The sequence below is a fragment of the Penicillium cataractarum genome, assembly GCF_028827025.1.
Source record: "Penicillium cataractarum strain IBT 29864 chromosome Unknown utg000009l, whole genome shotgun sequence".
Lineage (NCBI taxonomy): Eukaryota > Fungi > Ascomycota > Eurotiomycetes > Eurotiales > Aspergillaceae > Penicillium > Penicillium cataractarum.
In genome coordinates, this window is record NW_026622745.1 from 2,609,617 (window position 1) to 2,635,989 (window position 26,373).

Sequence of the window (26,373 nt, forward strand, 5' to 3'; positions counted from 1 at the left end):
TCAAGTATCCGGAAGTTCTTTCAGTGACTTTGTTCAGATTTGTGGTCAGCGGAAGGACTGGTGGTCGATGGTGAGGCTGAGTTGGGGCCAATTAGAGCAGTTCGAGGGGAGACTAATCTATTCTCTCCATTAACAATGCGGAAGGTGGGGGGAGTTCGCCATTGCATTGACTCCACATATCATTATTCTCCTCCACGTCATTTCTTTGTTAAAGATTGGAAATTGAAGGTCTAGAGACTTTTGGTACCATTGAGATCGGTTATCATGGATAGCTCATAGTTATTTAGTCTTTCCCAAAGTAGCTTATCTGTGACTGAGAACATATACAACTAACATGGAAGGCTCTGACATAATAATTCTTGATTGATTCTGCTAGAGCCAGGACATCTTGAATTGAGTCCATTGATCAGAATCTGGATATAGGTCTATCTTAGGCCAATCCATGCTCATAGGTTATAGTAGTAGATGTTTGTGTAACTCCTAGGCTCTATAGCTAAGTGGTATGGATTTGTAGGCCAACATTAATGCCTCGCCCGGTCACATGATTCGTTGTTTATTGTGTTGTCTCGTACTGTAGATATAGCTGGATGGTAATCCTATTTTGAAGATAGATCTAGCATTGGGACTCTCATCAATCTTGTTTTCATATCAACTCCCAGATCTATTTTCGTGTATAGTCTTGGTTTGTTACACTGTACTACACCGCATCTGGTTGCCCACTGCGACCACCATATAAACAAACCGGCTTTGAGGGTTGGGCGGGGTTTGGGCACAACCACGGTTGACCACCACCAAGATTCAAATTGAACTTCTGGAAAAACAAACACAACAATCTCACCATCCTGGACCGCAGACTAAACCCCTTTATCTATTTGGAATTGAATAGTTCCTTTGGGAAGAAGATTGTCGCATCAGTGGAGCCGCTCGCGCTTATCCGCGCTTATCGCCCCTTGACTCCGAGTTTCCGTCGCCTTCGTCAACATCCCACCATCCACGGTTCGCGCCCGCTCACCTCCCTATCCTGCCCTCGACAGTCGCGTTTGCCTTGGTAAGTTCCATCATTCCCCTGATATCATGTTGCGCTGTTCTCGGATCTCGCGTTGGCCTTGATTACTCTCCCGCGCTCCTTCTCTTTGAACCCGCGCTACGGTCATCTACGTGCCCCAGTTCTGCGCGCAGCCCCCTGTCACGATCTGTCTTATCTGCGTGCGCAAAGTACTTCATGAAAGCGAATTGACACTCAAAAATAGGCAGTGACGATTATCAGAACTCCATTATCCGTGCTTTCCGTCCCCTATCCCCCGTGACCGCTTAAAAGACAAAGCGACTTCATCTGCTCCCCCCAAAGTGGTGGTAGCTCCTATGATTTGTGCCTAACATATCTTGAAATCATCTGTTGGCGTTCAAGATGGAGGCAAAGGCTGCAGAGCTCCTGGCGGCCTTCAAAAATCCCAATCTCTCCGTCGATGCCAAGGTCGCCCACCTGACAGCTATCAAGTCCGATATTAAACAGAAGAATGTCCCCGAAGGCGCTATTCCGACGATTTTCGACACTCTGCGACTCGCCTTGACGTCCCAACACTATTCGGTTCTCGGTGCAGGCTTCTCCACACTTGGCCACTTTCTGAAGCGACTTTCGATTCAAGACCAGCAACAATGGATCGTGGGCCAGGCGCGGAACTTTTATCCCGTCCTGATGGAGAGACTCGGCGATCATAAAGAACGTGTGCGAGCCCAGGCGGCGTCGATCTTCACTGAGCTCTGGTCCGTGGCGAGTAACGAGGTTGAATACTACGTTCTGGAGACCGCACTGACGGGCAAAAACCCGCGAGCCAAAGAGATGAGCATGCTCTGGCTCTCTAATGTCTGTTTATTCGCTGCCTAAAATCTAATCTGGCCGCTAACAGCATCTTTCTGCAGATGACAAAAAATCATGGTCTGTTGTTCCGCCAATATGTTCCTTCTCTGGTTGCGTGCTTGGAGGATGCAGACAGCGCGGTTCGAGATACGGCAAGATTAGTCGTGGTTGAATTGTTCCGGTACGTGGAACTCTGTATTCTCAATTCGACTTCTCCAGGCTGACTTAATGACTTAGAAACGCTCCCGCGCGAGCCAAGTCTGATCTGCAAAAGCAGCTGGTTGCTCGCGGCGTGCGCAAGTCAATTGCTAGCGCCATTATTTCTGGCATTGGGCTTGGCGACTCGGAGCTCGTGAGCTCAAACCGGCCCATCTCTCGTGCCGAACGCCCTATTTCGGTGATGTCCTCACGTTCACATGCTAGGGAACTAGTGGATGATGGTATGATTCCAAGTTTCAGGTTGCTTTCATCTAAAAAGAGCGGTGCTAATCAGCGTTCAGAGCCAGAACCTACTAAAACCCGTCCAGTATCCTCAAGAGGCCACCATGATAGATCTACCCCTGCTCCAGAAGCCCCGTTAAGGCCCAAGACCCCGGCCGAGCAACCGGCCATGCAGCAAATCTCCCAAGAAGATGATGGAGTCGAGCCCTTCCTTGTCTCATCCGCCCGAGACATCGACGATACCGTGCGAGACATGCTTCCCTGGTTTGAGGGCAAAGAATCCGAAGACAATTGGTTGAAACGTGAAAAGAATGTTATTCTGTTTCGCCGACTCACTCACGGTAATGGTCCTCACGACTTTCCTCAGAGCTACGTTCACGGCGTCAAAACCCTTCTTGATGGAATTTTCAGAGTTGTCAACTCCTTGCGAACCACGCTCTGTACCAACGGCTGCCTGCTGATGCAAGATATTGCTCGGACTTGCGGCCCAAGACTCGACCCCATGGTTGAAATTATCATGCAGAACTTGATCAAGTTGTGTGGAGCCTTGAAAAAGATTTCCGCTCAGAGTGGAAACGCCACGGTCGATGCCGTTCTTGGGAACGTAACATACAATGTTCGCCTTCTGCAACACGTCCACTGGGCCTCCCAAGATAAAAACCTACAATTGCGTCTCTTTGCGGCTGGGTGGCTCAGGACTCTGATCAACCGACAGGCTCATCAAAAGAGCACGATTGAGCATGGCGGTGGTCTGGACCTTATCGAGAAGTCTCTTAAAAAGGGTCTGGGAGATGCCAACCCTGCTGTACGAGAGGCTGTACGCAGCACTTTCTGGACCTTCTACGGTGTCTGGCCCGACCGAGCAAATGCCATCATGGCGACTCTCGATGCCAAATCGCGCACTCTGCTGGAAAAGGATTCATCGAATCCCAATGCCTCTAAGGTCACATCTACACCCACAAAGAGTGCCGCTGGCCCAGGTGCCAGCCGTTCCGCACTGAAAGAAGCCATTGCAGCTCGCAAGAGGGCGATGCCTCCTTGTCGCCCAGAGTCCGCCCAGTCTGCGTTTATTGACTCAGATCCTGCTCCTAGACCCTCTGCTCGGACTGTACCAACGGGGGCACCTCTCTCTTCTCTGTCATCCGCACCCATGCGACCTGCTATGAAGCCCCGCCGGCCTGAGATCAGTCGTCCTGCAACTGCGGATCCTTACGCCCGTCGGCCGGACTCAAGAGCAGCTCAAGCTACGGGTAAACCGGTCAGCTCTCCGAGATCCGTGCGGTCCAAGGCATCTACACCCTCATCTAAACCCATCAACGCGCCTCGCCTTCGACCCCACGATGCTGGACAAACGGGCACCACTAGAGGCAAGCCTAAGAAGCTTGACCTCTCAAAATCCAAGTCCCACGGGGACCTCATGGCGGCAAGCCGTGCCCGTAGTGACTCTGCCGAAAGCGTTGCGCATCAGTCATCCGTGCATGCTCCCCATACCGACCATCGAAGCGGGTCTGAAGATCGCCACTCCCCAGTGCCTATCGTTCTGGAGAGCCCACCTCTTTCTGCATCGCAGCCAACACTTGCTCGCAGCCAGCAAGTTAATCCTGGCCACGTCACTCCAGAGCCTATTGAAGAACCACAACCGCTTTCACCTGCTGAACCTAGCCCTGTGCGAGCTTCGCCAGGTATCTTTGAATCCGAACAGGCGACTCCGTTGCGTCCTGCTCCTTCACTAGTCGACGCCGAACCAACTCCAAAGCCACAGCCCGAAGAAATGGTAATATACGAGGACCCTGATACGCCGATTGCCGCGGAGCCTACGACACCAAAGATGTCTCCAGTCCGCCATTTCTCTCCTGAAAAGTCACCTCGTCACCTCGATGAGCAGGAGCTTGGAGAAGCCTCCATCCCAGGTACCCCGGCTACCTTTGAGACCCCTATCAAGAACCCTGTACCGGAGCTGGCCCCTCCCCAGGAACACACCAACGATGGGCCCAACGAGCCCCGGTTCCCGTCACCCAAGAGGACGCCACTTCGGGGAACCCCCTCTCCCACCAGGAATCGTCCTCACCCTACACCCTCTCAAAATGTCCCTACTTTGGTTTCTACATCACCACCAAAGCCAGCTATTGCAGAGACCTTTGAGAGCAGCGCAAATAACGAGAATGCTACTGCGCATGTTATGAAGGCTGCAGAGCTTACTGCGACTCCACGATCGGTTGCCAAGCCTGGTGCGCTTGAGGAGGTCCCCTTGAACGAGTCCACTTTGCGCCTGCCTACAGAGTCACGAAGCCGGTCCGTTGAATCTTCAGTCCATCCAACGAGCGAAGAACCAGCATTCCGCCGCAGTCGGAAGTGGGCAGAGCGGCACCGAAGCCCTAGCCCTCGATCCAAGGATCCTGCCAATGCGACGGAGATGCTAAACAAGGCCCTTAGCCGAATTGCCTCTCAGACTATGGACATCTCTGGATATAGGAAGCTGCAGGGACTGTACCAATACCATGGCGAGGAGATCGTCTCTCGCGAAGAGGATTACTATGCCATGCTTGAAGCACTGCTGCGTGAGCTGGAGGCGGCACCTACCAGCCGCAAGGACCATGATGTGAAGACCCAGATTCTGGCCACCATTCGCTCAATGCTTCTTCGGACCAGCGAGCTCTTCCACCGATACGACGTAGCCACCATGGCCTCTCTCATAAGAGCTCGTCGCCACTACGAGTCAAACTCGCACTTTGTGACTTGCTTGGAAGAGGTTGCAGAGCAGTTGGCTTCGTTGATTGCACCGCAGACGGTCATCGAGGGTGTGCTTCAAGGCATGGATCTGGGTAAAGATGCTAAGAGCGAAGATTCCTACCGGTCTATCATCATGGGACTAGCCACTGTTCACCAGGCGCTGTCTCAAGGGCCCGTCGAGCTATCGGACGATAGCTTGGCCAGTGTTGGCGCGGTGGTCAGCCAGCAACTGGGTCATCCCCGCCCCGGCGTGCGGAAGCAGGCTACTGAGTTGTGTACCCTACTCAACCTCAAGTTCGGCCTCGAGCGGGTTCAGAAGGTCACTCCGCCCGCTGGCGAGGGTTCGCTCAACCTGCTCACCTATTTCATGGCCCGTCGGTCCCAATGAACGATCTCTAGAGAGATGGGAATGGTCCTGAACCGTTGTAAGTAGTTTTCCCTGTGACTGTTCTTCTTTTCTTCTTCGAGTCTTCTGCCTTATCTTTTCCTGATCAACGTGATTTTGTAATTATCATGACGCGGTGGCGTAGTGGGATGTTTCGGTACATAAAAAATAACGAAGTGTTTATTGTGCATAGTTTTACTGTAGCGTTTCGTATGGTAGTGCCCAGCAGCTAGATGTATGCCTTTAGTCTCTATGAGATCACATGGTTCCGCAGATTTTACCTTATAGGTTGCCTTGGCGTCAATGTCTAGATAGACACATGGCCGCATGATTTACGAGACTAGTGATAGAGCCATAGAGCAAGGAGGGTAGAACTAATAAACTGGATAGATACTGGAAGCCCAGTATGCCGAGCTGACAAGATTCGTCGCCTAGAGTCCTCTCGTGGTGTTAATAAGTCACGTCGACCCCTTCCATAATTTCGAATCCCTCCCATGCTGACTCTGCAAAGCTTTTCATTTCATGATAGCGGCTAGGTATTTATTCTTACAGTGGCAGTGACTTGGAATATCCCTATAGGATCTTTCTTCCCATTGTCCTGCGTGCCGGCGGTTTCCAGCACCAGCCCTTACCCATTTTCCTTCCCCTCTTGTTTTATTATTCTCCCTTGACAGACAGGCACAATCCAACTGCTTTGCTTTTCCTATAAGTTAAGCCCAGCTATATAATCATCTATCGCCCGTTATGGGGTGGGTATGCCAGAGGCATTGTTGAACAAGAATCCCCCTCAAGTTGATGAGACTGTCGATGAAACACCACTACTGCGAGTTTTATTACGAGGCAAGAAAGTAATACAAGCCTGTGGTCCTGAGTATATACTCCCACTGAGCGCTTCCATGGGTGTAGCAGACTTCGAAAGAGCTTCATTCTATCTATTTGATGAGAACCTGGATGATGAATAGAAGGGAATGAACATGCGAAAATGGGAATCAGCCACCAAGGCTGTCACGGGCTAGGGCCTCATGAAGTTGAGCCTCCATTTCAGCGACATAGCGCTCCAACACAAAGTTCTCGCGTTGAAGAGCCTCAATCTGCGCGTTAGCCGTGTCGAACTTCTCCTTAAACTCCTGCAAGTCCGACATGGCGATATCAAGTTTAGCTTACAAAGTCGACTTCTGCTCTGTGAGCTTAGCAATATGATTCACAAGATTGGCAGTGCGACGAGGATCGTTGACTGCTACATAGAAAGAGTCAATATGCGTCGAATAGATATAGGAGCTGAGACTTGCGCTCGGCTACCCGGACCAGGCCGCGAGTGGAGTTAGACATCTAGGATTCAAATTTCCACGTTAGAGATCGTTATTTTGATGGCGAATGAGAGAATTCTTGAGGAAGAGTGAGAAGTGATTGAAAACTCACCATGGTAGGTTAATGAATGTGTGTCTTTCAATTTGGGGGAGGGGGTGGTTGTGTGCGATGGATAGGCTGGGTGGATATGGGTGAGGAAGAATGTAAAAATCGAAACTGGGCAGGGAGGAACTTTTTATAATTTTGGGGAGGGGGTAATTAGTAGGCACTAGATCACGCGAGATCATATGGAAGTTCGATGGAATCAAATAAAATCCAGAAGTTATGGTACGCAAACAGGGACAGTAGTGGAGGATAACGTCGAGACTTGGATCTAGATCTACAGACACTAAGCTCAGGTAATACCCACGTATATGCCCAAAGTCTCTGCTCGCTGTGCACGTAGCCCTCGGGAACATTCTGCACGCCTCTAGACACGGCGAGCGAATCGAAGAGACCATGGAGGCTATGGTAGCCATGCTCTCGCCACGGACAGAAGCACCAATGTGGAGGAATTACTATCTGTCACCGGCCTTTCTCTACTGGCAATGAATACCTGCTACCGCTAACCGGCCCCGAAGGAGAAGCATTTTCTGGGAATGACTTCAAGTCTGCGAGTCAATATAAAACACAGGCTTTTTGGCCAGGATTCTTCTCCTTTCTCCTTTGCGGTTCACCATAGGTGACCGTACCGACAACAGCTGCCCTATCCACACTCTGCGCCCTTTTTGTCTGGGATTTCTATCCTTGTCTGAAATTCCTTCATTATGGATCCCGGAGGGGAATAGGACGCCCCTCATGAATCATCTTGTGAGGAGTGGGTTCTGCCTGATGATCAACGCGAAGCTGACGATGCCATTATGCCGGAAGTCGAATTCTTCGCACTTTGCAAATTTCCCCTCCCTCCGTCGAGTGTACTACGCCCGGGTTACCATCTGGGCAACGCCCCGGTGCCTATAGTGGGTACTGCTGGGAGTGCAACCGCCAAGGCCACCGTTTGTGACAGGACTTGCATCATCCAGACTCTTGCTAACAAGTCGTATGGATGCTGGAAGCCCAAGGTGTTTACTCGTCACCTCGTTGATCTTCTCAATGAATTTATTGCATATTATTTGATGGACTAAAGGCTGATGGAATCTCTCTATAAGGACTGCATTCTTCGCGTTGGCATCTGCGAGCTTCTTCTCGAGATCCTCCACCCTGTCCGTCAAAGGATTCTCCTTGAACGACTGCAACTCCACCATGGCAGCGTTTAGCTTGATTTGCAGGACAGACTTCTGTACGGTGAGTTTGGCAATCTCGCCCAGAAGATCGTCCGAGAAAGTAGGATCGTCGACTTATATACACACAGTCAGTATAGTTCTAATGGATATAGGGGTCAAGACTCACCCTTTTCAACCTTGTTGCACACAAAGCAGGGACCCTGAGAAGGGCCGGGCCACCAGAGCACGGGCAGTCGAACATCTACAGGTTTTCCCCACGTTAGTAATCACAGTCTTGATGAAGAATGAGAGGTTGTTGAACTCACAGTGGTATGAGAGTCAGACATCGCAAAGCTCTGGAAGCTTGGATCTTGTGCGCGATGGGGTGGGTGGATGTTGAAGAGGAAAGAAAGTTGGGAGTAGGGAGGAGGACCTTTTGTAATTCTAGAGAGCGGGCAATCGTAGGCTCCAGATCATGCGAGATTATATGAGAGTTTGATGGAATTAAATGAAATTAAACAAGTTATGTTATGTACAGAGGTCAAATATTTTGCAGATGCATTCACGTATTCTCTTGGAGGATGGTATCGAGACTTAGATCTACACTCTACAGGAATGTCAGGAATGGCCCACTATCGCGGCCGGAAGGTGGGCGAAGGGGAGAAAGGAGGCAAGAATGAGAGGAAAGAGGAAAGGACTAGAAGGAAAAAGAGCAAAAAACGAAGAGGAGGAGGGGCGAAGAAGGGAGATCTACGTAAGCTCCCCAGCCGATTTAACCGGCATCCTCTCCATCATCACCACTACAGTAACACCCCTATCATGGCCATCTGGAATATTATCCTGACGGCATAACTCCCACGTCTTCCTGGTCGCCCCGTACCGGTTTATGGGGAGATTTTACATGGATTGGGGGCGACTTCCATGCTGGTAGTTCGGGAATATTACCTCTGGAGGGACTGGGGGCCACCTCCGAGTGAGATGCTATGTCACTGTCCATATAGATGATACGCATTATAGCACTGTAAAATCAAGTTGCTGCTCGGACTGCAATTACACGTATGGCTAGTTCACACCTAATCAAATTTGCGTGATGATATCGAAGCCCTATGATTTAGGCATAGATACCACTTTCAATAGTGGGCGAAAATTTGTCCAGAGGCTTAACTCCTTCCCCTATTTTAATAACGCCCATATTACTACTATCACTAAAGTTACCAAGATTAGTACTGTGACGTGACCATGTTTTTGTTACCAGGACGAACAAAGGTCTCCTCGGCGAAATTTAAATTTACTCGTACATGACTATTGATTGGGAGGTGTACCTTGATGATTCTCTGATTCCATATTCTACATACCGTAACCATCAAAGTAATCCTTAGTCTAGTTTCCTGCGCTTAGCTCTAAGATCTGGAGTTGTCTCGTCCTTTGCGTCATCTGAAAGTCGACGCTTATCTTTCCCCCCTGTTTGTAAGCTGGTAGTGGCTGATGATTTCCCACTAGGAGCGGCTGCAGGATCGATCTTTTCAATGTCGAACTCCAGGGAAGGATTTCCAGGCAAGGCCCAGGACACAACCCGGACAATGCGACGCTTACCTTTTCCGAAAGCCCCGAGCACAAAATAGGCCACGACCTTCCCAATCTCTGTTCCGAGAAGGGCCTGGTATTCTGGGGTGCCCCATTCCCAGACCCTGCCCTGCAACCGCGGATCTGGATATCCGAGCGAGTTTCCTTCTTTGTAGATCTTTCTGACGATCGATTTGGTGTTGGGGTTTTTGATGTCAAGCACGAAGACATGCTTGAGACTGGTCTGTGCAAAATCCTTCCAATAGACTGCCTTCATGATCTCGGATGGGTGATGTCCATCCTTCCTAAACATTTCGTCAGTAAATATAACACCAGGTCCAGTCATTCCTCCCCATCTGTCCTTGAAGTTCAGCACCTTCATAGGGTCGACGGGTGCTATACGAAACTTGCGCCAAGAGCTATTTTCATTGTTAAGATCTTCTGGCCATACCCCAAGCTCCCTTGCCTTGTCTTTCACTGGCAGCGGCACAGCATTTTCGTTGAAGATTGGCTTCCATTGAAGAAGATCAGCAAAAACAAGTTTGCATGGCTGAATTGGACAGACCTCTGATTCGACTTTCTCACCTTCAATCCATTGCTGTAGTACTCGACCCCTGAACTGACCATGGCCGTACTTTAGGTCGGGCATTGTTGGCGAATAGTAGCTATGGTTTTCAATGTAGTGAAATTGGTTTTCAAATGATTTGAAGGTGTCCTTTCTGGAAACGGTAGAAACTCGCTTCTTATGTACTGATGATGTGTGGGCCCCACGGGCATGGCCATTGTTTACGCTCTTGATTTATGGGCTCTTGATTACAATTTTTAGAGATCAATGAACAAAGAGCAAACAAAGCGCTTTATTTTCCGATATAGCCCAGCATATTATTTTCTATAAGCATATGTTATGCAGTTTGAACTTGCTTGACTGTACACAAAGCTCGAATGGAATTCTAAACTTGAATTGACTCTATGGCCCCTAGCCTAGTCTTTGCGACATACTAGTGAAACGAAGATTAAAAAACCAGGAACCTAAATTTAGCTTCATTCTCTCGATTCTTGCATTAAAGTAGGCTTGATTAATCTGACCCATGCAATCGGCCTTCCGCTTTAGAATAACCCCAAGTCTGCTGGGCTGCTAGAGCTACAAGCGCCATTAATATCGTTTGACCATGGATGATCAGGCCGAATGAAAATCCTCCATGTTTTTGAACCATAAGGGGTAAAGCCTATCTCAATGCAGGATCCTTCTGCCAGTGACTTGACGCATGACAGCATAATACCCCTGCTGAGGCCCCACGATACTGCAGCGAGACCACCTATTGAATTGATTTCCCCGCCCGAGATAATGCATGCATAACGCAGTGCTACCATCCATCGCTGTATTATGAGGCCAATTGAAAGCGCTATGAAAAGGAGCTGACGCCACTCCCAGCGCCTACAAAGAAGTATTAAGAGCAGCCCAGTCCAGCCCAGCAGACCTTCCCCTCTTTTGGCAGGCTTCACACTTTTCAAAATACTTTTCAAAGAGTACCGCCTGTCATGTTTCCCACTTTATGGATTGGTTTGTTGGTGGTAGTACTGAGCAGCTATGGTTTCTCTGTCATTTATGGGCGGAAAAGACGACTTCCACCTCTCCCTCCAGGTCCCTGGCGAAAGCCAATCATCGGTAATTTGACGGATCTGCCCAGGCCAGACGAGCAAGACTGGCAGCATTGGCTGAAACATAAGAAATATTTTGGTGAGAAGATGACCGAACAACGCAACCTTCTTGAACGTGGGAACTGAAACTCTACGATCAGGACCCATTAGCTCCCTCACTGTGCTGGGGAAGAATATTATCATTCTCAACGATGCTCAACTGGCTGTCCAACTCTTGGAAAAGCGATCAGTCATTCACTCACTACGTCCTCAACAAACATTTACGGACATGTAAGATGAGATGACATTCGGATTCTGTGACGGGAAGGTGACTTCAACAGGTCCGGCTGGAACGAGGTTCTCGGAGCCCTCCGAAATCCAGAGGATGTTCGAAAAACACGCAAGAATCTCTACCAAGAAATCGGATCTAACAAGTCTGTTCTATCTTTCAATGAAGTTCAGCAAGTCGAGGTCGCTCGTTTCTTGTTGAGAGTTCTAGACGCTCCAGAAAAGCTTCAACAGCATATTCGAAAGTAATTCAATATCTTCCTACAATCCCAGGTATAAATGCGTGGTCGCATGATCCTAATGATATATAGAGAGGCTGGCGCAATCATTTTGAAAATTGGCTACGGCTACACTATTGAGCCCCACGGCAATGACCCCCTCGTGGATCTGGCTGATAAAGCGATGGAGGACTTTTCATACGCACTACTCCCGGCAACATGGGCGGTGGATTTCTTTCCAATGCGTGAGTAACTCAAACAGAAAAGGGCACTATATTTTTATCTAACTGTTCCACTAGTGAGGCACTTGCCGCCTTGGTTCCTTGGGACAGGTTTTATCAAGACAGCACAGGCTTACAACAGACGGGTAAAAGCGTTCAGTGGTGTTCCATTTGCATTCGTTAGACAACAGATGCAAAGAGGATGCTTCACACCATCATTCCTGTCTAATCTTCTTGCAAGCAATCCCGTGGAACCGGGATCAGAAGATGAAAATATCGTCAAATGGTCTGCTGGGTCTTTATATGCCGGAGGAGCGGATACAGTAAGTACTAGTCCATAAGGATTATACAAAGTAGATTGCTAACAAAATAAATCGACCGTGTCCTCCATTGGGAGCTTCTTCCTGGCGATGGCATTATTCCCTGAAGTGCAACTCAAGGCACAGTTGGAACTAGACACGGTAGTCGGAAAAACCAAACTACCAGGATTCGATGATCGTGAAAATCTTCCCTACATCAACGCCTTAGTAAAAGAGGTACTACGATGGCACCCAGTTGTCCCAATGAACGTTGCACACGCCTCAAGTCAGGATGATATCTGTGAGGGATACCTGATTCCCAAGGGATCATCTATCCTTGCCAATATATGGTGTGTATTCAGAGTCACATTTCCCCTAGATAATCGCTAATTATTGATTCAGGGCATTTACACACGATGAAAAGGTCTACCGCGATCCCATGGCCTTCAAGCCGGAACGCTTTCTCGTCACTTCTGAGAATCCGCATCCGGAACGAGATCCTCATCTGCTCGTGTTCGGGTTTGGTCGTCGAGCCTGTCCCGGCCGTACATTGGCGGATGCAAATGTGTTCCTTTCCGTTGTACAGGCTCTGGCTGTCTTCAATATTGAAAAGCCAGTACGCGATGGCAAGGTACAAGACGTTCCTCTCAGATTCTTACCAGGGGTTATCAGCCATCCTGCTCCATTTGAGTTAGCGATTCATCCTCGGAGTGAGAAGCATCGGGAGCTTATACAGTCCCTAGGGAAGCTATATCCTTGGGGGCAGAGTGACGCTGAGGCTCTTGGGGGTGTGGAATTTTAGCATTTTGGGTGGTGTTCATGTCTGGTAGGGAACGACTAGGTCAATGCTGGGACGATGTTCTACAAGCTTTGGCTCGAGGCAGCGAAAGAATTATACTGCCAATATACTTGTAGTACGATTTGCACATGAAATTTATCTTATTATTACCAATAAAGTAGAATTCGACAAAAAGTCAAGCCATACTATAATCTAAAAGTAATTAGATTGGTTCCTTATCTGTCAACAAGCCTGAATCTAGAGATTAGAGACAAAGTCTGGTTAGCTATGCTTCTACAATCATCCTTTTGAAGGGTCTTTCTGGATGTTTTTGGAACATGATTAGGGCGAGTTTTTCGTGCTGCTTTGCCAGGATCCAAAGTAAGGAACTTAGTTGTTTGCATGATAAAGTTCAATTTTGACCAGCATCAATAATTGAAATGGTCATGACTCGGGAAATAATGGAGAGGCGCCAACGAGACAAAGAGCTCATCTCTATTTGGCAAGTTGGTTGCGGCTTCGGGTCTCCTTTGACTCTGTCTTTATATGAATCAGGTGAGACGGCATCAAGTGCTTCAACATATAACTACCATCACGGCAACCGAGAGTCATACAATCACTTCTTGTGCTGCTGTAGTCACCAACTGTCCGGCGCACCGACAGACGACATACTTTGACCACCGAGACAATCACCTATGTCACGACAGTGTGTCCTGAGAGTGCGCAAACTACGGTTCCCCACGCTAACGGCTCTGTGAGAACTATTCCTGGCGTGATCCAGACCGCCGGTGCCTCTTCTCCTCAGGGCACTCACATCGGTGTTCCCTTAGTACCCACTACCATCGGTGTAGATAACCAGGGGGCGTCGCCTCTCTGGCTTCGCGACGATTTGGTTGTGCTCCTTAGTGACAGATTCCCTCTCGTGGATAACCACCTTTGGCGCACGAATGCAATACGGCTCTCCCCGAGCACTCCCCGGCCAGGCAGACCTAGGGCAGCTATGAGGCATCCGCCGACCCTCCACGCGATGGCTTCTATCGGTGAGAATCCACTGAGTTGACGCTGTGCTCTGGTGCGCTTGTTGACGATTGTTGGTGGGATAGCGAACGGTGTATAGTTCGTAAACGGATTGCTACTTCGTTGACCATCCTTTCCTTTAAGAGTTTGTATGGGCCTAAGATGGAGCCCCACGCATAGAGCGGCTGCCGCAGTGGTCTTGAATGCGTCACTAATTAAACAAGCTGCTTTGTGCTGGACACTCTCGAAAGGTCGAGAGATGGCCTCGCGGCGCCCTTTGGTATCGTTGTTGGGCATGAACCATGCCGAGACACTATACGGTCGCACCAGGACTAAAGATCTCTAACCAACCGGTATCCGTATGCTGTCTGAGTACTTCGGCTGACGTAGCAGTACTCGCATACAGGGCCACATCGCTAGACGGCAGTTTCTAGCTACCACCACGCTCACAGCAGCCAACGCCGACGAAGGGGCCCTAAGGGCACTAGCCACTACCCTCTCGTCGACCTGCTAAAACGAGGTCCTTCTCGCTCATGTCCCTGCGGCGGTATCGCTCGCGAGTCCCCTAGTTAGCTATCGTGACGATAATTTAGCGGTCTTCTTATAATTTAATCTCGCTAAACCCTAGCGAGGAAGTTTTTGACCGGTCAATTAGTGGTGCGGGTGCACCGGTGATTCCACTCTGCCACGCGGTTATACGAAGACAACGCTAAAAGGCGGCAGAATCGATGGATGGGGCGGTAGTTGTTGACGATGAGACAGTCTTTTCGAGACCGTCTAGGCGCTGTATAAGTGTTTCGAGTGCCACGAGCACTTTGCTCATGCTATCGGTGTCGCCCCTATAGGCTTTCAGGGCAAATTTCTTAACGTTTCTCACGAATCCCTTCACAATACTATCAACCTCATGATTGTTGGTTGGCCTCGGTTTGTTCGAGGACGGACTGGATAGCTTTGGCGATATTATCTATGGTATTTAACTAGTCGCTCTTCTTGTTGTTCTGGTTATTGCGCGTGTATCTCTATTCCCCTGAGTCGAGGGGTCTTGGCACAGAAGTTGCACCGTGAAAACCTCTTAGTTAGGGCAACAAAATGTCGTTTGGGTTAACCGCCACCGCTAGCACGGTCGTACTGGGTCAAATTTGGTGTCAATCGATAGAGCGGGGGGGCAATTGAAATTTGAACGTATAAGTAAGGCTTTATAAGCCCTCTTTGGATCCGGAGATATCGCAAGAAATCGATTTCGCCAAGAGATCGTTAACTTAGGGATTTTTGGTGAATAAGCAAGATTGATGGTTAAAAAAGGAAACTTGGCCCGAGCCCGGGATCGAACCGGGGACCTCGCGCAGTTAATGCTTTGGGTGAACCCTAAGCGCGAATCATACCACTAGACCACCCGGGCAGTTGATGCGGAACTCGCTTATTTTTAAGCTCTAACTGGCTTGTGGGGTTTTATGATTTATTTTAACAACATATATAGGATTAATAGATTAAAAAGAGGACTTAGGCTACAAGACTAGGTAAATAGTTATAAATTAAGTTATTACTAAGGCGAAAAGAAGGGAAGAAAGATTAATAGTTCAAAAAGGAAACTTGGCCTAAAAATATTAACAGCTCAAAAAGGAAACTTGGCCCGAGCCCGGGATCGAACCGGGGACCTCGCGCAGTCAATGCTTTGGGTGAACCCTAAGCGCGAATCATACCACTAGACCACCCGGGCGTTTGATGTTAATCTCGGTCATTTTAAGGTCTGAGAGCTCAACCTAGGAGACTAAGTAGATATAAACTAACTTATTACTAAGGCAAAAAAGCGAAGGAAGATTAAATAATAGTTCAAAACGGAAACTAGGCCCAAAAATATTGACAGCTAAAAAAGGAAACTTGGCCCGAGCCCGGGATCGAACCGGGGACCTCGCGCAGTCAATGCTTTGGGTGAACCCTAAGCGCGAATCATACCACTAGACCACCCGGGCAGTTGATGTAAAATTGCCAGAGATCTTCCTTCCTAGTCATGTGTAAACATGTGAAATATTACAATACCGGGTTGGAGATAGTTACGCCTTACATGCCGATGCCGAAGTCTAAGCATGAAACGAAATTATTATATACCATTTGAGCCTGCAAACTATAATCCCCCCCCACGACCGTTCATTTCTCATCTATGGGACGGCCTGGCTATGTACCTTTGCAGTGGTATAGTATTTAGCTCCATGGTATGCATATGCAGCAATGGGCGCTCCAAGTATAGGACGGCTCTATGATAACGTCCCAGGTCTGTGTCTCTAGAAGGCTACAAATCTCTCAGAGTCTCTACAGACCATTAACAGGGCTACGGGTCTCTAATTGGCGCATTTTTATTATCGCATCGATCGAATTCAGCCTAATAAGATCTTGCTCCAAGTCGTTCTCTGACGCCGAACAGGCCCAAACCTTGCAGCTCTGTCCGAGTTGGGGGTCTTTTCCCATTGCACACATCCCCATCGTCGTCCTCCCAAGATGCCAGAATAACTTTCATAATCCATCGATTTTGGGCTTCTTGCGCGATTCGAACTCCTTGGCAGGAAACAAGATGGCGTGGCCGTCGGTGTAGAAAGAGCCAGGCTCTGGGATACCTTGAGGAAGGATCATGGTCAATGAACTCACGACGACGAACTGCCTTGGCCTTACAATAATCATGAAAGGTAAAGGCTAACCTTATAGTGCTAAGTATTATCGCCGCGAAACACTCCCACCGCTGACGTAGGTTGTTCAATTTATCTTTTGACCAACAGCCATGTTGATGACTTCTAGGTGTGGTTTACACCGTTGAGGCTCTTGGCTTGGGATGAGTCGAACCGCCGACGCAACTGGAGATATATAGCTGCTGATGATGATGATGATTTCATTTACCCTGACCCCTCGCCTCAACGGCGACATGCAGCCTACGTCAACTAGGTATATATATCCCTGTCCATACAAGGAGATATACAGCTAAAGTCGAAATTGGCTTCCATGTTTTACCTAGAGTAACTTTCTCGAACCCTAATGCTAAGGATATAATGAAACGACCTAGTCCAAACTTAGCTAATTTATCGATCATGCTCTCTCGCACCAGTGACGCGCGCTGTCGTACGCTGTGGCCCTGGAACGATATAAGTACGAAAAGTGAATCGTAAATTGGTTGATAACAAAGCAGTCGAACGTGTAATTTTGATAAGGCACCGGAAAGGTATATACGTATATTCTAGAGATAGGATCAGCTAATTATATTCATACCGAGTGGTGAAGCAAAGTACGGGGTAGGGTGTGATGATTGGACGAGTAATGCAAATAGGTGGGGAAAAGAGACTGAAAATCGTGGCAGTATTGATCATGGGCATCCGTCATGAAGCCGAAGCCACACCCTGGCCAACACTCAAAATAGCAATGATCGTATTTTTTGCCTTCCAAAAAGGAAAGGAAAAACGTACAACAGCCATCCTATGGTCATGCTCACCTAGCGCCCATCGCTCGGTGCTAGGTGGCTTGTTGTTGTTGCTTTACGCAGTTAGACTTCAGGCTGGTTTGAGCGGATTAGGCGGAAATTCACCCACCTGAAAAAGATGCTTTTGTACGATTTAATCGAGGAAAAGATTCCGCAATACGGAAGCAGACACTACATCTTTCCCTTCTATGCAGTTACCGCTGGTTACCCTCGCCCTCTTCCACTTCCTTTCCGCTTCACTCCTCTCCATCCACCATTTCTCTCTCACTGTGAAACAAAGGTAATTATAACGAAAAAGACCCCCTAATAGCCTGTGTGTATAATATAGTAAACCTCAGCGACTTCAATAACTCTGTATTTGGCTAGGTAGACCTATTACATATCCAGCGTGACCATAAGTTATTGAAATCATCTGGATTCTCCGTGTTGAAGTGACAGCTTTTGCGCGGGATGCCAGAAGCGCGGTTCATTGAAATAAATATTGTTCGGTCTGATTTTAATATTAAGTTCATAGAAGTATGACTGCCTCCGGGTCCGTCTTCAGACGAGATAGACTCTTCCGAGCCTTTGCGCCTTTGATCGATTCTATGTTTGTGAAGGCTGCTAGGAGCCTGATGATGGAAATCCGGGATTTTTCACGCTCGTCATTGTCGGCGCAGTTATCCCAGTCGATATGGAGAGCATGATGCCACGCGAGTAGACCATTTAGATCTTTCGCATGCACATCAGCATGGCACTGCTGCACAAGAACAGCGACAGTAGGAAAGTGATTTTCGATGACTGCGAGATGAAGAGGTGTCTGCCAATCTGAATCTTTATGGTTCACATCGAACCCGATATCAATTAGCTTCGGAAGAACGTCCGATACGCCGTTCATGGCCAGCCAGTGCAATAAGGTACGACATGTATCGGAATCATGGTCAAGCGATCCTTTTGTCATCCGCAGCATTGCGGCGAAGAGGCCGCGTTGCTGCTGGGGGTTTGGGAAATCAGCAAGCTGTTCCAGTAGCTCAGATCTGTATTCATGCATGAATTCTGCCAGTTTTGGCTCCATTTCAAAGTTCGGACCTTGTCCCGGGGGCTGGCTCAGCAACCGCTCTAGTAATTGCCGCTCATCTTGCCGAATTGCAAATTGTGAGCTCCGAGCATCGTTGCCACGTTCTAGAATTCGCGACTCGTGCCAATAATCCTGGTAGAAAATGTTTTCTTCGCGAGCTAATAGCGGCAAGTTCAACCCACGGACTCGAACGGGAGAGTCATAAGGGTTAAAAAGATAGCCGGGATCGAGTAACTTCACCCGGTGGCTGGGCAATATCGAGAGAATGTCTCTGGCGAACGCAGCTGCGGCCATGGCTGCGTGACCTTGCCATGTCTTATTCTTATGGGAGTCCGAATAGTCGCATATACCTCGGATGACAATGCAGGGTAGATCCTTTACAATTCCAGCAGCTTCCATTTCCAAACAGAGTGCATCAAATGTTGCACCAATCTCGTCCCTCTTCCGGCCATGCTTGATAACCTGGTTCCCAGAGGCAATTGTGCCAAAATGAACTATCGTCTGTTTCTCGCGAGGCCCACGAAGTACAGCTTTCCTCTTATCGCAGGACTGGCAGTCTCCCAAATCAGAATGTTCATAATCGTAATCTGCCTTGAAGAGGACATCAAGGTCCTGGCTTGGCCGTGAGAACTGACCATTCATATCGGAAGGAATACGCGACGATCCAAACTCCAGGTTCTCCACAATACCTGTTTGCCCCATGTTATACCGGGCCCGAAGAGCGTTGACAGCTGTCAGTAGAACCGCCGGAGGGTCGTTCAGAACGCCATAGTGGACAAATTTTCCTTCGGCGACGGTCTTCCCATAGTCCCATTGTACAACTGATCCGTATTTGGATCCCGGCACGCCAACTACCACGTCCCCTAGACGGATGTCGTACCCTTCACTCGGTATACCTCCTCCAATGCCGACCAGTAACGCGCAACGTAGGTCTGGAAAGGATTGTTTCATCTGCCGCGCCACCGTGGCTGCAGGTGCTAGACCCATCTCAGGGAGACAAGCTAGAACAACATCATGAGTATGGATTCGTCCGAGAACATAAGTATTCGAATCCGCTTGTGATTGTGGTAGCGGTAGGTGCGTCTCATCCAGCATAGACATTGCGGCTGTCATCTCTATTGGCAGCGGGCATATCCAACCAACTGTATAGCAACCTCGACTGAGACGTAATCTTGAGCGATCCGTCATGGTGAATCAGCGTTGCCCTCACGGCTGGCCGTGGCAGCGGACACAGATGACGCTTCGCCGCGAAGAAGTTCGAAGGCTGCTGACCAATGAGATTGGAAACTCGATTTTTCAGGGAATGTGTGCGTCCTTAGGCCAACTGCGGTCACCCACTTCGCGTCCTTCTTGCTGAATTTAGGGTGCTTCAGTTGAACCCTCTGGGTTGCCGTTGTGGTATGGCAGGGAGCAGTACTTTGTCGAGAGTGGGGCGCAGTCTGCGTGTGGAAAAATAGCTTGTCGGCGAATGCTAGCCCGCTGGGTTTAATAAAGGCAGAAATTATTCACTAAGGCTATTCAAAGTTGTGCATAGGCGCCCAAGCTAGGATTCCTGGAACAACGAGATGTGTATAATATCTCGATGCCCACGTCTTGTTCGTCCCTCCACGACGCCAAACGCCCGTGGAGTGTACTTCGGCCCAATGCGACATGTAAATCGGGCTCCATATTTGATTCGGCCCTTTCTTTGTTCCACAGTTTCAGCCAGATCAAGCTGAACCAATAATATTGTATCTGAGCTCAGCTGAGAGCGTCAGTGCACCCTGTCTCTCATGAGCGAGCTGGTCTTTACAGCACCACCTCTTTGGTCAAATATTCACTCCGTCCATAGAGAAGAGCTAAATAAGACCAGACCAGACGGTTATAATAGCTTCGATGAATCTATCTTCTGTGGTTAGCTCCGAACAGGATCAGTTCAGACCCCCCAAAAAGTAGAGGAATAACTGCGACACGACTGGGAAGGGGGTTTGGAAGGAAATTTTAGCCGACAGGCCAGGGAGCTTCGGGGCGTTCAGGTTGACCAGTCTGAAGGGGCTGAAGGGGCTGAAGAGTGAAGCAGTTTAAATAAAATTCAACAGCAAAAACATACAACAGCCAGGATTCGCATGTGGTCACCCACCATACTACTAACTGGCCGGCGTGTGGCTTAAGTACGGCTGAGCGGACGGGAAGCCCTGTTCTCCACACCCTATGGTCGTATGTGTTAGGATTAGCATTGGAACAAACTATATCCTCTGAACATTCCTAAAGACAATGAAACTATAGAGTGCTGCTTTAGCGTCGTGTAACTAGGGGTGAGTAAGGTAAGCAGGTAATAGACATATGCCACCATAGCTTTTCAGAATTTTATAATTTCTTGAAGCTGTTTCGGACATATAGAAAGTTGTGGGTGTCGAAGTATGGAAGTTCTTTTGTTTGTCATTTGGTAAAAAGACGTAAGGGATTATCTCGGATTATGGGCGGCCTCCATGGATTGAAGGACGGGGACTAGGTTCTGTGTTGGGCAGACAAATGTCATCAACGGACTAAGAGGGTGTCCACTTAGCATATCCCGATGAAATAAATTCTAACATTGTGGATGACCAATACTATCCTGTAACAACCAGACTCCGGTTACCACCCTTCATAAAGTTCAGTGCCTTCAGGCACGTATGGGGAAGGTAATGTGAGTCTCGTAGTATCTGTCATAATGAAGCGGTGAGCTCGAGTTCATCGGCCGATCCAGCCACACATCTAGCATGTCATTGTAGACAGTAATATTCTCGAAGATAGTCCGTCCACCATTGGAGAGGAGAGTGATTCCGAGAGCGTCGGTGCGAGACGAGTAGGTCCTGGTTGTCAGAGCGAAGCGGTCGTTGATAAAGATCTCTAGGAGCGAACCGTCGACGAATATGTCGGCTTCGATGGTTTTAGTCTGGTTGGACCTTGCCAGTCTGTAAGGCTCAAAGCGACCGTAAATTGGTGTATTGGTGAAGTCTTCGACGGCGGACGAGTAAAGGCGGGAGACGGCGACTGTGGAGTTCGATGGGGTCCAGGTGATTGTTGTGAACCTTCAGAAAGTCAGATTGAAGGATGCTGTGGGAAGGGTGAGGGTCAAAACAGAACTTACCGGCTTCTTCTCCTAACAAAGTGACAGCCTTCGCTTTTTATACGCAACATAAACGCAACGTATGCACAACTTCTTCCCCACGGGGTTCAATTCCCATCAACATCATAACCCACAATCAGTTCCATCATCAAGTCTTCAAAATCGCCGACAAATTTCCCCAGAATACCCCCGAGAAATTAGCCCGAGAATCTGCCCGATCTCTCTTGATTTCCATTTGCCGGGACTTAGCCAGATCCTTGTCAGAAGAACCATGAAGCCAACTATGGACAAACAAAAATTCTAGCCAAATCCCACGCACAGCGCCCTGCACAGTAGGAATGGTGAATGGTGCATTGCTTGACGGAGGAGGCTTGAAGGACTCAGGTGATGCGGGGACGATTTGAATCGCCGAGGTTTCTCCCGAGAACTTGCCAGAGCACAACACTTTTCCTATATTGTACACAACCGTGCAGCTGTCATCATTTTTGACTCACAGATACTACACTAGCTGTCCTGGGATACCGTGCTCATTCTCACACCTGAATCAACATTTTCAACTGCTCCTCATGGCAAGACCACGAGCCTGCGATGCATGCTCCCTTCGCAAGGTTCGGTGCACTGGCCAAATACCGTGCCCGAACTGTGCGAGAACCGGGTTCAAATGTACCTTTGCAAAACGACCAAGAAAGTCTGGGCCAAAAGGACCCCGTCGCATGACTTGTGCTCGTGTAAACGAGCAATTACAGAGCCTGATCAAAGAAAGCAGCACTCCTAAACCATCTATCGTATCACCTTCCCCGTCTGGTGAGATTGTCGATCAGAATTGCGAAAGTTCAGCTACCTCTCCGCTATCGTCATCCTCTTCGTCACCTGCAACATGGAGATTCGCCTTTACACCGAGCGACGTGATCGAGTATCTTGAAACCTACAGGCAGAGAATGTATCCAGTATGGCCAGTGATCGATGTTGCCAGACTCAGCTCTGTCTTTAGAACCGACGAAAATGATTACGAAACTTGTGCGTTAACTTTCGCAGTTTGTGCCGGTACGGGCGCGCAATTGCAACTCAAGTCGACCACGCCAACATGGAGCGAGTTCGGGCTTCCAGAAAATATGGGTTCCACGGCTTTGGCTGATCGGTTTGCTGCCGAGGCCGAGCGATACCGTTTGAAATACGACTATCGCGAAAGCACAGCCATAGAAGCTATTCTGGTTCCTTTATTCCTTCATTTCTACTACGGAGCAAAAGGGAAAAAGCGGACCGCTTCGTTTCTATTACGGGAAGCAGTATCACTTTGTCAGCTGCTCGCCTTAGACAAGGAGGAGACATATCAGAACATGGATTCTGAGGAGGAGAGCTATAGACGCCGGACATTCTGGCTTCTATATGTGACTGAAAGAGGCCACGCAATGCAGCATGGCACTCCAGTCTGCCTCACGAACTCTATCGATGTTGCTTCAAGCGACAGCCAGAATAACCCAGAGGTTTTACAGGCTTTCCACAGCCTAGCCCACCTTTTTTCATCGGTTGATGGCGTACTGGTCGGCTCAGAAGCGTCTAATAATGGGCGGGGCCAGCAGTATAGCAAGGAAGTGCTTGTTCAAATACAACATGCGCTATGTCGATATGATCAATGGCCCATGGAATGGAATGAAGTACAAAGAAGCGACCTTGCTATTACGCAGCAGTGGTTGCGGATGCTGGTGTGGCAACTTTCTCTCAGTAATGTTACTCTGTCGAGTGAGCCAGGAGACGATAGCATGTCATTCACCTACCCAGCTCATGTATCAAGAGATGCGCTTCGCTCTATATCGACGGTTTCTTTTGATGCGCTGGTAGCTCACGGGCCAGGAATGGTAAGCGGAATATTTTCGCAAACCCTCCAGTCAAGACCGAAGCCTAGCTAATAAGATTTTCAGCAAGCCAAACTATGCGACATAACGAGCACTCTGCTTGATGTCATGACGTGTGTGCATTCTCTGCCCCCAGAAATGTTTATTCAAACTCGACAGATTCTTCATGAATTTTGCTGCTATCTTGCAAAATTGAATGGGAGTCGGGAGGGCTTAGCTTGGGTTCGTAAGAGATTGGTCGAGTCGAATTTACTTCTTGAGCCAGTTTCTGAGCTTCGTGCAATTCCAGAGTTAACCGACGATGAAGGTGAAACGACGGACAGCAATGGGAAAGTGTATTATAACAAGAACTTCGACGTCTATTAGGACGAACTAATTTAGATAGTGTGGCTGAGCCCTTCCTTGAGTACCACAAAGGCCTCGAAGGGGTTGACAGTGATGACGTTTCCTTCAAAGCCGATGATTCGGCGCTCATCATAATTGCCCGTCAGGAACTTCCCTCCTGTGAGAACCGATGCTATCTCGACAGGAATGCACCATTCCACACTCTTTTCGGAGAAGTTGTTGATCACCACGGCTTTCGTTTCACCAAAGGTTCTAGTATAGACGAACAACTCTTCATGGTCCTCGGCGATGAGTTTGAACGACCCGTATACGAACACGTCGACCCAAACCTTGCGCAGTTTCAAAATATTTGCCCAGTAGTTGAAGGTACTGGACGGGTCGGACATTTGAGAGGTGGCGTTCCAGTTGTCATAATCTTCGTTGACATCAATCCACAGATCTGCAGTACCGGAAGAGAAACCTGCAAATTTCCCTGATCCCCACTGCATTGGTAGACGCCCATTGTCTCGGGATTTAAGTCGAAGCTCTTTCATGGTCTGATTGTGTAGTTTAGTGTCTCCCGGGCATGCTTGAATAAGCTCATTCCAGAAGTTAATAGCTTCGAGGTCTCTAAATTTCTCAATATTCCAGCTTTCGGGTAAGTTCACCATTCCAATCTCTTGGCCCTGGTAAACAAACGGGGTTCCGCTTTGTAACCCTAGGAAGGTCGCTAGCATCTTCCCGGAAAGAGCACGAAATTCCTCTTTCTCGGATGCAAAACGGGATATACTGCGTCCCTGATCATGATTCTCAAGGTACAACGCGTTCCATCCGTTGTTCTCGTACATGAATAACTGCCACTTCGTCACGACAGATTTCAAATCCTTCAGGCGGAACTTGCCTGGGGAGAATTTGCCTTGAGGTCCGTGATCGAGGTCCATGATCTCGAACTGGAATGCCATGCCGAGCTCTTGTCTTTCGAACCCAACTGCATTCAGTATTTCAGTCGGATCGTAGACCGAAGGCATTTCACCAACAGAAAAGGCATCATACTCTTTCAAGATGCTCCCCAACTCTTGCAGGTATTCGTGAAGTCTTGGCCCGCAAGCGTAGTATTTCGCACCCTCTGGATACAGCTTTGAAGGATCAACGACAGGGACGTCTGGAAATCGCTGGTCCTTGCTGATGAAGTTGATCACATCCATTCGGAATCCGCTAACACCCTTATCGAGCCAGTACCGCATAATTTTGTGGACAGCATCACGGACTTTGGGGTTCTCCCAGTTGAGGTCAGGTTGCTCGGGAGCGAAGAGGTGGAGGTAGTACTCTTCCGTTTGTTCGTCGTACTTCCAGGCCGATCCTTCAGAGTAATTGTCAGAGACAGAGTTTTGTCAAAGCGCAATAATAATATTTGATTAGGAAGAAGAGAGCTATACCTGAAAAGTAGGATCCCCAATTGTTTGGCGGCTGGCGCACGCCATCCGCTGTGTAGCGCGGCTTCTTCCAGATATACCAGTCGCGAAACTCATTCGTTTTCGAAGACCTCGACTGTTTGAACCATTCATGCTACCGTTTCTGTCAGAAATGGAAGCCATAAGGTGTATTAGAGCGACACATACTTGATCAGAGGTATGATTTACGACAAGATCCATGACATACTTCATGCCACGGGTGTGAAGCTCCTGAATGAGCCTATCCACGTCCTTCAAAGTCCCATATGGGGGATGGATTGCATAATAGTCAGAGACATCATATCCCATATCAACTTGTGGTGACTGTAGGATAGGGGAAAGCCAGACGAGATCAACACCCAGCGCTTTAAGGTAGTCAAGCTTTGAGATGATTCCCGGAATATCGCCGACGCCATCGCCATTTGAGTCCTTGAAGGAGGCAGGGTAGATTTGATAAACGGAGGATTCCTTCCACCAAGCTCTGCCACCTGTCAGCATAAGCTGGGAGTGAGATTGGGTTTGCGTCTCGGTAACAGTCATGTCAGGCGTGGAGCACGCAAGAAAGGTTGTTGAGAAGTGAAGAAAAGGTAAGCCATTACAGCCGACGGAGGCCAATGCTTTATATTCATGCTACACATGCAGATAATGTCCCCGGGCCCAATGACCGAGATTCTTCCCGAATATTTGCCCGAAGAATATCCACATACACTGGCGTTTCTAGCTCGAGACGCGGTTTTCCCCGCATCGGAAACTCCACCCACATTCTCAAGATACCAACCAAGGCATCCCGAGGTGAACACTAATTTCGCCGAGAGCTCTCCCGAAAATCTGCCCGAGAATCCCCCCAGCCTAAACGGTGGACGTCTAGTTCAACCAAAGAATATTAGCGCAGTCAAAAAAGAATTAGGTGAAAGAGCTAGGTTGGTAAAAATATGTAGCCTTGGACTTTCTCGGCTTGTGTTCGCAAACCCTCTAATGTTTAACTTTTACCCCAGACATTGGCGATTCGACAGCGTTCCATAAATTCCCGTGTATTCCCAAGCATATAAAATGCCCCTTGGCTTCTATACAGCCTTTCATATTCCACGAATCCCTCTTCTCGTCGACTTCCCTTCCAATAAGCAACCCGGCTCCTTCCTGTCCTCTTGATTTTAC

General features: G+C 48.6%; 8 protein-coding genes across 8 annotated transcripts; 3 read left to right on the forward strand and 5 right to left on the reverse strand.

The window, feature by feature from the left end:
- Window positions 1-1,408: 1,408 nt before the first annotated feature.
- On the forward strand, window positions 1,409-5,417 carry N7496_011549 (uncharacterized protein; the record flags this gene model as incomplete). Its single annotated transcript, XM_056704462.1, has 4 exons — window positions 1,409-1,864; window positions 1,921-2,039; window positions 2,096-2,298; window positions 2,359-5,417. The coding sequence occupies 4 exons, from the start codon at window positions 1,409-1,411 to the stop codon at window positions 5,415-5,417; spliced, it is 3,837 nt and encodes a 1,278-aa protein (XP_056550422.1).
- Window positions 5,418-7,678: 2,261 nt separating this feature from the next.
- Window positions 7,679-8,310, reverse strand: N7496_011550 (uncharacterized protein; the record flags this gene model as incomplete). Its single annotated transcript, XM_056704463.1, has 3 exons — window positions 7,679-8,097; window positions 8,151-8,160; window positions 8,290-8,310. The coding sequence occupies 3 exons, from the start codon at window positions 8,308-8,310 to the stop codon at window positions 7,679-7,681; spliced, it is 450 nt and encodes a 149-aa protein (XP_056550423.1).
- Window positions 8,311-9,338: 1,028 nt separating this feature from the next.
- N7496_011551 (uncharacterized protein) lies at window positions 9,339-10,175 on the reverse strand (the record flags this gene model as incomplete). The annotated part of the gene is made up of 1 exon (XM_056704464.1): window positions 9,339-10,175. One exon carries the CDS (start codon window positions 10,173-10,175, stop codon window positions 9,339-9,341), a length of 837 nt encoding a protein of 278 aa, XP_056550424.1.
- An 890-nt stretch (window positions 10,176-11,065) lies between these two features.
- Window positions 11,066-12,992, forward strand: N7496_011552 (cytochrome P450; the record flags this gene model as incomplete). The annotated part of the gene is made up of 7 exons (XM_056704465.1): window positions 11,066-11,264; window positions 11,326-11,455; window positions 11,506-11,697; window positions 11,764-11,915; window positions 11,970-12,214; window positions 12,338-12,540; window positions 12,593-12,992. 7 exons carry the CDS (start codon window positions 11,066-11,068, stop codon window positions 12,990-12,992), a joined length of 1,521 nt encoding a protein of 506 aa, XP_056550425.1.
- A 4,961-nt stretch (window positions 12,993-17,953) lies between these two features.
- On the reverse strand, window positions 17,954-19,603 carry N7496_011553 (ankyrin repeat domain-containing protein; the record flags this gene model as incomplete). Its single annotated transcript, XM_056704466.1, has 2 exons — window positions 17,954-18,660; window positions 19,138-19,603. The coding sequence occupies 2 exons, from the start codon at window positions 19,601-19,603 to the stop codon at window positions 17,954-17,956; spliced, it is 1,173 nt and encodes a 390-aa protein (XP_056550426.1).
- A 1,540-nt stretch (window positions 19,604-21,143) lies between these two features.
- On the reverse strand, window positions 21,144-21,661 carry N7496_011554 (Glycoside hydrolase family 32; the record flags this gene model as incomplete). The annotated part of the gene is made up of 2 exons (XM_056704467.1): window positions 21,144-21,552; window positions 21,612-21,661. 2 exons carry the CDS (start codon window positions 21,659-21,661, stop codon window positions 21,144-21,146), a joined length of 459 nt encoding a protein of 152 aa, XP_056550427.1.
- Window positions 21,662-22,303: 642 nt separating this feature from the next.
- On the forward strand, window positions 22,304-23,809 carry N7496_011555 (fungal specific transcription factor domain-containing protein; the record flags this gene model as incomplete). The annotated part of the gene is made up of 2 exons (XM_056704468.1): window positions 22,304-23,446; window positions 23,510-23,809. The coding sequence occupies 2 exons, from the start codon at window positions 22,304-22,306 to the stop codon at window positions 23,807-23,809; spliced, it is 1,443 nt and encodes a 480-aa protein (XP_056550428.1).
- An 11-nt stretch (window positions 23,810-23,820) lies between these two features.
- Window positions 23,821-25,758, reverse strand: N7496_011556 (glycoside hydrolase family 13 protein; the record flags this gene model as incomplete). Its single annotated transcript, XM_056704469.1, has 3 exons — window positions 23,821-25,127; window positions 25,204-25,333; window positions 25,387-25,758. The coding sequence occupies 3 exons, from the start codon at window positions 25,756-25,758 to the stop codon at window positions 23,821-23,823; spliced, it is 1,809 nt and encodes a 602-aa protein (XP_056550429.1).
- Window positions 25,759-26,373: the final 615 nt, after the last annotated feature.